This window comes from Solea solea, chromosome 17 (assembly GCF_958295425.1).
Source record: "Solea solea chromosome 17, fSolSol10.1, whole genome shotgun sequence".
NCBI classification, from domain to species: domain Eukaryota; kingdom Metazoa; phylum Chordata; class Actinopteri; order Pleuronectiformes; family Soleidae; genus Solea; species Solea solea.
In genome coordinates, this window is record NC_081150.1 from 24,943,882 (window position 1) to 24,955,401 (window position 11,520).

The following is an 11,520-nucleotide window of genomic DNA, read 5'->3' on the forward strand; positions in this document are numbered from 1 at the left end:
TGAACCCAATAGCACGACTCAGAGACAACTTCCAAAAATATTCCAATTTATTGGACAAAGTAACAAATAAAAATCACTCTCAAAAGGAGGAAAAGTATCAACAGAAAATCACTCTATCGAGGAATCACTAGATAAGCAAAAGGCAAAAGTAACAAATTATAATCACTCACTGGGAGGAGACAAAAGGTCTGGGCAAGGTGCCAAATCAAAATCACTCTTCACGAGGAAAAAACTCTGATGGCTCAAAAAGGGACAAAACAAAGTAGCAACTAAGAAAAGCAAAAACCTTACAAACAATTGACGTGGCATGGATTGGCGTGGGTTCTCTGGCATGACAGACAAGACGAACTGGCACAGGGCAAAGGGAAGCACAGGCTATATGTGAACTCAAAGTAATGGGGAACAGGTGGAAACAATCAGGGCGGGGAAGATAATCAGACTGGGGGGAAAACTACAGGGGAAGGGCAAGTTAGCTAAAACAAGAGGAAAGAGAGATGTCAAAATAAAACAGGAAGTCACAAGACAAAAAATAGAAGGCAAAACTAAACATAACTTAACACAACTTTCTAGATATGACAGTACCCCCCCCCCCTAGGGACGGCTCCTGACGGCCCAGATAACTGAGGGTGGCGTCTGTAAAAGTCTGTGATGAGGTCAGGATCCACAATAAAGCTGGCAGGAACCCATGATCGTTCCTCTGGACCGTAGCCCTCCCAATCCACCAGGAACTGCCTGCCCCGGCCCCTGTTGCGCACAGCCAGCAGAGCCTTGACTGAGTAGACAGGACCGCCGTCGACCATCTGGGGAGGTGGAGGGGGTACGGCCGTGGGCACCATGAGGCTTTCCTTAACCGGTTTCACCCGGCTGACGTGGAAGGTGGGGTGGACTCTCATGGACCGGGGCAAACGCAGACGGACAGCGGAAAGGCCGATGACCTTGGACACTGGGAAAGGCCCCACGAACCGTGGAGCCAACTTCCTGGAGGCGACTTGGAGAGGCAAATCCCGCGTAGAGAGCCAGACCTTCTGGCCAGGCTTGTATACAGGAGCAGGTAGGCGCCTCCGATCAGCAGCCCTCTTCATGCGGTCCACACTGCGTAGGAGTGCCTTACGGGCGGCTGCCCAGATGCGGTGGCATCGCCGGACCATGGCATGGGCCGACGGGACGATGATCTCCTTTTCTGTCTCGGAGAAGACAGGGGGCTGGTAGCCGAAGACGCACTGGAATGGAGACATGCCAGTTGCCGAGGTGAGAAGAGAGTTGTGGGCATATTCCACCCACACCAGCTTCTTGCTCCAGGAAGCCGGATTCTGCGACACCAGGCATCGAAGACAGGTCTCTAACTCCTGGTTGAGACGTTCCGTCTGGACGTTGGCTTCTGGGTGATAACCAGAGGTGAGGCTGACGGTGGCTCCGATGAGCTTGCAGAACTCTTTCCAAAACCTGGATATGAACTGGGGCCCCCGGTCTGAAACAATGTCTTTGGGAAAACCATGAATACGAAATACTTGAGTCATCATAATCTCTGCCGTTCTTTTGGCAGATGGAAGCTTGGGTAATGCTATGAAATGAGTCATTTTAGAAAACCTGTCTACCACTGTGAGCACAGTGGTGTTTCCTTCAGAGACCGGGAGCCCCGTGACGAAGTCGAGTGAGATCTCAGCCCATGGACGAGTGGGAACAGGGAGTGGCTGCAGCAACCCCATCTGCGCTCTGGAGGAGGTCTTGTTGCGGGCACAGATGGAACACGCCTCCACATACTCCCGAACCTCCCTCTCCATGGAGGGCCACCAAAACCTCTGGGAAATGACGTACATGGTCCTCTTAACTCCTGGATGGCAGGTGAGCAGTCCGGTGTGAGCCCAATGGATCACCTGTGGACGCATAACAACAGGGACAAACAAGCGATTCTCCGGACAACCACTAGGTGTCGGATTCTCACCATTAGCCTGCTTCACCTGAGATTCTATCTGCCAACTCACCGCTCCTACCACACGGTTCAGTGGTAGGATGGGCTCCGGTTCCTTGGCAGTAGGCTCGGGGTCAAACAGACGGGACAAGGCATCGGGCTTGGTGTTCTGGGACCCCGGCCTATAAGACAAAACAAAGTTAAATCTGTTAAAAAAAAATGTCCATCTGGCTTGGCGAGAGTTCAGTCTCTTTGCTTTGCGAATATATTCCAGATTCTTATGATCTGTCCATACAATGAATGGGTGCTGTGCGCCCTCTAACCAATGTCTCCACTCTTCCAAAGCTTTTTTCACTGCTAATAACTCACGGTTCCCAACATCGTAGTTTCTCTCTGCCGGCGAGAGTTTATGAGACAGGAAGGCGCAGGGATGAAGCTTGTTGTCCTTCTCAGAGTGCTGGGAGAGTACTGCCCCCACTCCATTATTGGAGGCATCCACCTCCACCACAAACTGCCGGCTGGGATCAGGAACTGTGAGAATGGGGGCAGTAGTGAATCGCACTTTGAGCTGCTGGAAGGCCTCCTCAGCTTGAGGGGACCACAAAAAGGGAGACTGAGGAGAGGTAAGTGCATGTAGAGGTGCAGCTGTGGCACTGAAGTTTCGGATAAACCTCCTGTAAAAGTTAGCAAATCCTAATGTAGTGGTATGAGGCACCACTGATTTAGTTTGTTTGACTGCACCCCGGCCCTCTGACTTATTAGCCAATCACTGCGCTTACCGAGGGGAGAAAAGTAGGCTGTGTCCCTCCTCCTGATCTCTCGCTTCCGGGTCGTTGTATGTGCCGCTAGCATCCGAGCACAGGTAAGCACATATGGCCGTGCTGTGTTGTGTATATTCGTCCGTGTTTCATTCAATTAAAACCGTCGTTCCCTAATAGATCCGGCGTCTTCACCGCGGTCGAGCCGATCAGTCGGGGCGGTGTTTATTGCCGCAACCAGAGCATTGGTGAGTGATGACATGCTTCTGTTGTTTGCTGCTATAGCCAGGGGCTAAGCTCCTCTTTCGCTCCTCTCCCTCTAACAGTCTGCTGGTTGTGTGCTGCATGGTGGCTGTTTTCCCTGCCACGCCTGAATTCTTCACCCCTCTCCCTCTTTGGACGGGATGCCAATGCACCCGGACTTATAACTGGAACTTTAAAGCTAACGCTAGCGATAACGCTAACGCTAAGGCTAACGTTAACGCCAAGTGTAAATACAGCTGATTAACCACGGCTATTTCGCCGCTGCTTCGCCGCTGTTTCGCCGCGGTTCTGCCACTGTCCTGTTGCTGTCCTGTTGCTTGGTGACTGTTGCTCCGACGGCCTGGTTCCGATCCGGTCGGCCGCCTGTGGTCAGCCTGTTTACCGCTGCTACGTGTGATTGCATTGTGTGTGTGTGTGTGGCTGTAACTCGTACTGGATGCGACGAGTCTGCCCGAACTCTCAGCCACTCACTAAGATTGTGAACTGTGTGTGTGTGTGGCTGTAACTCGTACTGGATGCGACGAGTCTGCCCGAACTCTCAGCCACTCGCTAAGATTGTGAATTGTGTGTGTGTGTGTGTGAGAGAGAGAGTGTTTTAAGTACAATCTGGCAAGGTTTGGTTTAATTGTTTATTTATTTACTCTTTGTTTAATGGTTGAATTTATGTTGTTAATATGATCAATCTGATTTCAAACTGTTAAACTGGTTAATTGTTGAGTTGATATCTCTGGCCAGAGACTCTTTTGTTTCTTGTGTTGATTTATTAATATAATTTAACATCTCTCAGTTAATCAACTGATCATTTATATTTGGTTTCTTAAATGTGAGCCCGTTTAATTGTGTTTTCCTCTCCCCTTAGTGCTGAAGGCCGACGGTGGTGGTGGTGGTTCTCCTGGGTGGTGGTGGTCCTGTGTGCTGTGTGATCCCTTTTTAAGATTTTCTTTGTTTACACGTCACCTTTTGCTGTGTGTGTGGGGTGTCCTCCTTTTCCTTTTGGATGTCACTTCCCCTACCAAACCCCTCCTCCAGCCGGTAAGCCTCAGACTACATCCCCCTTTTAGTTGGGCTCTTTTCTTTTTTTGTGTTACAGTGTCAACCTCATGATTGTTTTAATAATAAATTGTTAGACATGATCATTGAACTCCGTCTCATTCCCTCCCTGAGTAAACGAACCTGAGTGTCTTTTGTCTGAAGGTACTAGTTGACCTTTACTACTGGTCCTTGGGCCATAACCCAAGGTGGCGTTGTCGGTATTTGGAGTAATAATAGTATTTAATAGTAATAACCCTCGTGTCGCCACAAACCTGGCGTTGTCGGCAGGATACACTCAGTGAGGTAGAGACTTGTGTTCCATGTTTTCTTTGTTTTTGCTTATTGATTTTCAGATTGCCGTGTGTGTATGAATGGCAGCTTGACGAACCAGCGGTGAGCCTATCGTTTTTTTCTCTTTGAAGTTGTGGCTCTAGCGTCCAGTTTAGCTGTAACTGTATCAAAATGGAAGGAGAGCTACAAGGGTTGAGGGATTTGGTGGCACAGTTGAGGGCAGAGAATGACAGATTGCAGCAGGAGCAGGCTGATCCTGTGCCTGGTCCTAGTGCTGCACCTGCTATTCCTGCTGAACCTCTCCTCGCACCGTCCACTTCCGCCGCTCATGTAACCGAGCGACTGGTCCTTGTACCCAGAGATAGAAAGTGCCCAGCGTTTAGGGGTAGATCAGGTATAGGGCTAGATGAGTGGATTGAGGAAGCTCAGGCTTGTATGAGGGCTCGCCACCTGTCCACACTTGAGCAGGCGTTCTTTCTTTTTGACCATTTAGAGGGAGAGGCGCGTGAAGAAATAAAATATCGCTCGACTGCTGATAGAAGTGACCCAGCCAAAATTATCGTAGTATTGCGAGAGCTGTATGGTTGTACGGATTCGTACGTTGCCTTACAGGAGGCGTTTTTCTCGAGGCGACAACAAGATGGGGAGACTCTGCAAGAGTTCTCCCTCGCGTTAATGAGTTTGATGTCTGTGGTGAAGCAAAGTGCTCCAAGCGAGATGTTAAATGCAGATGTTCTGCTGCGTGATCAGTTTATCGAAAACGTCATTGATGGTTCCCTTCGTCGAGAATTAAAACAATTAGTACGCCGGCAGCCTACTGTCTCTCTGCTGGATGCTAGGGCAGAGGCAATTAGGTGGGAGCGAGAGGGAGTGCCAGGGGGTGTGCGCGGCCGGAGTCACTCAGTTCCTTTGTTGATGGGCTTTCAGTGTGGTGTACAGACCTCTCCTTTAGTGGCTAGTTCACCCCAGGCTTCAGAGCTGCAGGAGGTGAAACAAATGTTGAAGCTCCAACAGGAACAGCTTAAACATCTTACAGAAACTCTTGCTCAGCTGCAGATCAGTCAGCAGCGTAACTATTCTTATCGTGATCCGGTCATCTGCCGGCGATGTCAACGGCCTGGCCATTTTGCCAGGGAGTGCAGGGGAGAGCGTGTCCCTCCTCAACCTTCAGTGTCTGCTTTCAGCCGACCAGGCTCTCGGCGGGATCCAGCTCAGCATTCGGGAAACTAGCGCCCGTCGAACTGCGGAGTCAAAGTTCGAGGGGAGTTGCCACTGGCTCACCTGTCTTGTGGGGGGATCGGAGAGAAGCTAAGCTAATCAGCACTTGTCCACACCTGGATGTGGTTATGGGGGGAGTAACAGTTCCTTGTTTAGTGGACACTGGGTCCATGGTGTCCACGGTCAGAGAAAGCTTTTTCCGGCAACACTTTGAAACTTGGGACCAAGAGAAACTTAAATCTTGCCATTGGCTTCAGCTTCAAGCCGCCAATGGATTGCCCATCCCATACCTCGGTTACTTGGAACTCGAAGTCGAGCTCTGTGGTAGGATTTTGCCAGGGTGCGGGTTATTGGTGGTCAAGGACCCTCCAGCTGATGCATCTCTTCCTGCCCCGGGTGTCTTGGGGATGAACGTTTTACGAAGGTGCTACAGCACCTTGTTTGGGCAACATGGCTCTGCCCTGTTTAAGCTAGCCACTGTCACTGAAGCACCAAAGTCAGTGGTGCAGGCATTGCAGAGATGCCATCAAGCCTCTCTGACTTCTTCTTTTGAAGCTATTGGCAAGGTTAAGCTGCGAGGCAAGAAAGCTTTCCGTATCTTTGGTGGCACCATGCAGCTCGTTCCAGCCACCTGTTCTGCACAGCATTCTGGGACAACTGTGCTCTTTGAGCCCTCAGATCGGGGTCTCCCCGCTGGACTGCTTGCATCTCCAGCACTGGTTCGAGTTGAGGGAGGTACTGTGTATATACCTGTTGTGAATGTGGGAACATGTGATGTGCTGCTTTACCCTCGTACAGAGGTCGGTGCATTGCGTGAAGTTTGTGTGGTGAGCTTACCTTCTGGTATTAAGGAGGTTCCATCTTATCTGGCCACCGTTGCATCTCAATCTGTGGTTTCTACACCGCAAGACCAAATAGATGTGGTTGATCTATCTGCTTTGTCAGCTGAAGAACAGAAGGAAGCCAGACATCTTCTTTGGAAATATGCTTCTGTCTTTTCCACTCACGATGGCGACCTGGGGTGCACCAACCTGATAGCACATGAAATCCCGCTTCTTGACGACACTCCCATCCGTCAACGCTATCGACGTATTCCGCCATCAGAATACGAAGTGGTCAAGGAGCACATTAATCAGTTGCTTGGTGCGCAAGTTATCAGGGAAAGTTGTAGTCCGTTTGCTTCACCAATCGTGTTGGTTAAAAAGAAGGATGGTAGTCTGCGCTTGTGCGTAGACTATCGGCAGCTTAACCACCGGACCCGAAAAGATGCATTTCCTCTTCCTCGGATCGAGGAGTCGTTGGATGCACTCACAGGAGCCCAATGGTTTTCCACTCTGGATTTAGCCAGTGGCTACAATCAGGTCCCGGTGGCAGAGGCTGACCGATCAAAGACAGCGTTTTGCACTCCTTTCGGACTCTTTGAATGGAATCGCATGCCCTTCGGGTTGTGTAATGCACCCAGCACTTTCCAGCGACTTATGCAGCGTGTTTTTGGAGATCAGCAATGTCAGTCGCTGCTTTTGTACCTGGATGACATTGTTGTTTTCTCATCCTCCTTTCAACAACATCTTGAGAGACTGGAAGTGGTACTGCAGCGCTTACAACACGAGGGCCTGAAGGCCAAGTTGTCAAAGTGCTCCTTTTTCCAACAGGAGGTGCGTTACTTGGGCCACATTATCTCAGCCGAAGGTGTTTCCACCGACCCGAGCAAGCTTGAGGTGGTAGCAAACTGGCAGCCTCCCACCACCATCTTGGCGCTGCGGTCCTTTCTCGGGTTCGCAAGCTACTATCGTCGCTTTGTAGAAGGCTTTGCCAAGTTGGCTGCCCCTCTCCATCGCCTTGTAGCTGAACTTGTGGGGTCCAAGTCCAGACGTTCTGAACCAGTTGTGGAAAAATGGACAGGAGAACATCAGCGGAGTTTTGAGGCCCTAAAATCTAAGCTCACAACCGCCCCTGTGCTGGCATACGCTGACTTCTCCCTTCCTTTTATCTTGGAGGTCGACGCAAGCCATGGGGGCCTGGGTGCAGTGCTCTCCCAAGAGCGAGAAGGAAAAGGGCGGCCCATAGCCTTTGCCAGTCGTAGCTTAAGGCCGACTGAACGCAATCCTGTCAATTATAGCTCCATGAAGCTGGAGTTTCTGGCATTAAAATGGGCTATGACTGATAAATTTCGTGAATACTTGCTTGGCCACAAATGTCTTGTTTTTACAGACAATAACCCACTTAGCCATCTTAAATCAGCGAAGCTTGGAGCCCTGGAGCAGCGTTGGGCAGCCCAACTCGCGTCATTTAACTTCGAGATCCGTTACCGTTCTGGCAAGAGTAACACAAATGCAGATGCTCTGTCTCGCTTGCATCCTCCCAGAACCACGGACCTTGAGATCCTTGTCTCCGGCACATCACTTCCTCAGCCCTTGCAACAGGTTCTCCAGGCCAGTGGGCCTACAGCCTGTCAGGCTGCTGTTCAGGCTTTGCCTCAGCATCTGCCTGCAGACATTGGAGAACTCCAACAAGCTGATCCGGTGACCCAGGAAGTTCTTGTGTTTTGGCGGCAGAAACGATACCCGAATTATGGCGATCGGAAGCAGTTATCTCCACCAGCTTTGGTGCTTCTTAAGCAGTGGGAGCGATTGGTTGTACGGGCCGGAGTGGTGTACCGGCAAGTCTCTCGCTCTGACGGGGGAGAACTGGTTCTCCAGGTGCTTTTGCCAGCTGCTCTGAGGGACAAAGTCCTCACGGAGGTCCACCAAAATCACGGACACCAGGGGGTGGGCAGGACTTTGGAATTGCTCCGGCAGCGGTGCTATTGGCCGGGGATGTCTTCTGATGTGAAGCGCTGGTGTCAAACCTGCGAGCGGTGTCAAGTGGCGAAAGACTCTGGGCCACCTGTTCGTAGCTTCATGGGACATCTGCTTGCTTCAGAGCCTAATGAAATCCTGGCAATGGATTTCACCATGCTTGAACCAACCCATAACGGGCTGGAGAACGTCCTTGTGCTGACCGATGTTTTCAGCAAATATACACTTGCCATTCCCACTCGTGACCAGCGTGCCTCTACTGTGGCACAAGTTCTCGTCACGGAGTGGTTTTCGAAGTTTGGTGTTCCAGCACGCATTCATTCCGATCAGGGTCGCAATTTCGAAAGCGCACTCATTCGACAGCTGTGCGGTCTTTACAACATCGAAAAATCTCGCACCACACCGTACCATCCGGCAGGTAACGGTCAGTGTGAGCGTTTTAATCGCACTCTTCATGACTTGCTGCGTACTTTGCCCCCCTCTAGAAAGCGTGACTGGCACTCCTGCCTACCTCAGATATTGTACGCCTATAACAGCACACCGCATCAATCTACTGGGGAATCTCCGTTTTTCCTCATGTTTGGTCGTGAGGCAAGGCTCCCTGTTGACTTCTTGCTGGGAAGAGTGCAGGATCCTGTTGATGGGACGGTGAATGACTGGGTCCGAGAGCATCAGACCCGGTTACATGTGGCTTTTGATGGCGTCCGAGACCGGCTGAGGGAGACCGCCCAGCGCCGGAAGGAAAACCATGACCAATCTGTCCAGTCAGAACCACTGGTGGTGGGCCAGTCAGTGATTCTAAAGGAGTTTGGTTGGAAGGGTCGTCATAAGATCCAGGACAGGTGGAATCCGGTGGTGCATCGAGTGATTAGAGCTCCCCCCGGCAATGGTGCGGTGTATACAGTTGCACCAGAGGACGACCCTGCCAAAATCAAACGGGTACATCGAACACTGCTTAAAGCCATAGTTGGGAGGGCTGCTTTAGGCGACAACCCCGCTCCTCTTCCTATCCCACTTGGCTGTCCGGCAGTGTCTGAGAGCTCATCTGACGATGAGGACTTGATGGCTGTGGTAAGGGATCCCCTTCTCCCACCAGCTGAACACTCTGCTGGAGGAGCCCAACCGGCTCCTGCACCAGTGACACTCGTAGCTTCGACAGTCCCATTGCACCCCGTTCTTTTGACTTCTTCAGTCGCTCCCTTGGCTGTCCCTCATTCAGGGAATGATGAAGTTGTCCGGCGACGGACCACCCGATCTACCGCTGGACACCACTCAAACCTTCATCACTTACCCAGGCCTGCCAATGAGGTTGCTCAGGCGGGGCCTTCAGCCGTCCAATCAAGTGCTGTGTCTGCTTTCTTTAGACCATGGTCTTAGAGTTGAGATCTTGTGCATCGTCGGGTCGACGATGAAAATGGGGGGGGGTGGATTGTAGTGGTATGAGGCACCACTGATTTAGTTTGTTTGACTGCACCCCGGCCCTCTGACTTATTAGCCAATCACTGCGCTTACCGAGGGGAGAAAAGTAGGCTGTGTCCCTCCTCCTGATCTCTCGCTTCCGGGTCGTTGTATGTGCCGCTAGCATCCGAGCACAGGTAAGCACATATGGCCGTGCTGTGTTGTGTATATTCGTCCGTGTTTCATTCAATTAAAACCGTCGTTCCCTAATAGATCCGGCGTCTTCACCGCGGTCGAGCCGATCAGTCGGGGCGGTGTTTATTGCCGCAACCAGAGCATTGGTGAGTGATGACATGCTTCTGTTGTTTGCTGCTATAGCCAGGGGCTAAGCTCCTCTTTCGCTCCTCTCCCTCTAACAGTCTGCTGGTTGTGTGCTGCATGGTGGCTGTTTTCCCTGCCACGCCTGAATTCTTCACCCCTCTCCCTCTTTGGACGGGATGCCAATGCACCCGGACTTATAACTGGAACTTTAAAGCTAACGCTAGCGATAACGCTAACGCTAAGGCTAACGTCAACGCCAAGTGTAAATACAGCTGATTAACCACGGCTATTTCGCCGCTGCTTCGCCGCTGTTTCGCCGCGGTTCTGCCACTGTCCTGTTGCTGTCCTGTTGCTTGGTGACTGTTGCTCCGACGGCCTGGTTCCGATCCGGTCGGCCGCCTGTGGTCAGCCTGTTTACCGCTGCTACGTGTGATTGCATTGTGTGTGTGTGTGTGGCTGTAACTCGTACTGGATGCGACGAGTCTGCCCGAACTCTCAGCCACTCACTAAGATTGTGAACTGTGTGTGTGTGTGGCTGTAACTCGTACTGGATGCGACGAGTCTGCCTGAACTCTCAGCCACTCGCTAAGATTGTGAATTGTGTGTGTGTGTGTGTGAGAGAGAGAGTGTTTTAAGTACAATCTGGCAAGGTTTGGTTTAATTGTTTATTTATTTACTCTTTGTTTAATGGTTGAATTTATGTTGTTAATATGATCAATCTGATTTCAAACTGTTAAACTGGTTAATTGTTGAGTTGATATCTCTGGCCAGAGACTCTTTTGTTTCTTGTGTTGATTTATTAATATAATTTAACATCTCTCAGTTAATCAACTGATCATTTATATTTGGTTTCTTAAATGTGAGCCCGTTTAATTGTGTTTTCCTCTCCCCTTAGTGCTGAAGGCCGACGGTGGTGGTGGTGGTTCTCCTGGGTGGTGGTGGTCCTGTGTGCTGTGTGATCCCTTTTTAAGATTTTCTTTGTTTACACGTCACCTTTTGCTGTGTGTGTGGGGTGTCCTCCTTTTCCTTTTGGATGTCACTTCCCCTACCAAACCCCTCCTCCAGCCGGTAAGCCTCAGACTACATCCCCCTTTTAGTTGGGCTCTTTTCTTTTTTTGTGTTACAGTGTCAACCTCATGATTGTTTTAATAATAAATTGTTAGACATGATCATTGAACTCCGTCTCATTCCCTCCCTGAGTAAACGAACCTGAGTGTCTTTTGTCTGAAGGTACTAGTTGACCTTTACTACTGGTCCTTGGGCCATAACCCAAGGTGGCGTTGTCGGTATTTGGAGTAATAATAGTATTTAATAGTAATAACCCTCGTGTCGCCACACTAAGAATTGTTGAACCTTTTTGCGGCTATCAGGTGTTGGCCACTGAGCCACAGCGCTAACTTTAGCCGGATCCATTTGCACCTTTCCAGGGGCTATGATAAAGCCAAGGAAAGATACAGTGTCGGCATGGAATTCGCTCTTTTCTGTCTTGACATATAATTGGTTCTCCAGCAGTCGCTGGAGAACCTGCCGT

The 11,520-nt window shown here is 50.5% G+C and overlaps 1 protein-coding gene and 1 long non-coding RNA gene across 3 annotated transcripts; both read left to right on the forward strand.

The window, feature by feature from the left end:
- Positions 1–2,627: 2,627 nt before the first annotated feature.
- Positions 2,628–4,064, forward strand: LOC131443165 (uncharacterized). Its single transcript, XR_009233576.1, has 3 exons — positions 2,628–2,771; positions 2,848–2,915; positions 3,791–4,064. It is a non-coding gene; the product is annotated as an uncharacterized LOC131443165 (long non-coding RNA).
- A 4,752-nt stretch (positions 4,065–8,816) lies between these two features.
- On the forward strand, positions 8,817–11,158 carry LOC131443163 (uncharacterized). Of its 2 annotated transcripts, XR_009233575.1 has the most exons (3): positions 9,014–9,865; positions 9,942–10,009; positions 10,885–11,158. XR_009233575.1 is itself a non-coding variant. In XM_058612567.1 (2 exons), exon 1 carries the CDS (start codon positions 8,847–8,849, stop codon positions 9,645–9,647), a length of 801 nt encoding a protein of 266 aa, XP_058468550.1. In that variant the 5' UTR covers positions 8,817–8,846; the 3' UTR covers positions 9,648–9,865; positions 9,942–10,253. The 2 variants fall into 2 exon arrangements, 1 of the variants encoding a protein (XP_058468550.1); XM_058612567.1 differs by lacking the exon at positions 10,885–11,158 and having other exon boundaries at positions 8,817–9,865; positions 9,942–10,253.
- The last annotated feature ends 362 nt before the right edge of the window (positions 11,159–11,520 follow it).

Excerpts from the sequence above, each read along its gene's own strand:
- LOC131443163 (XM_058612567.1), top strand. The coding sequence starts at position 8,847 with ATGTTTGGTCGTGAGGCAAGGCTCCCTGTTGACTTCTTGCTGGGAAGA.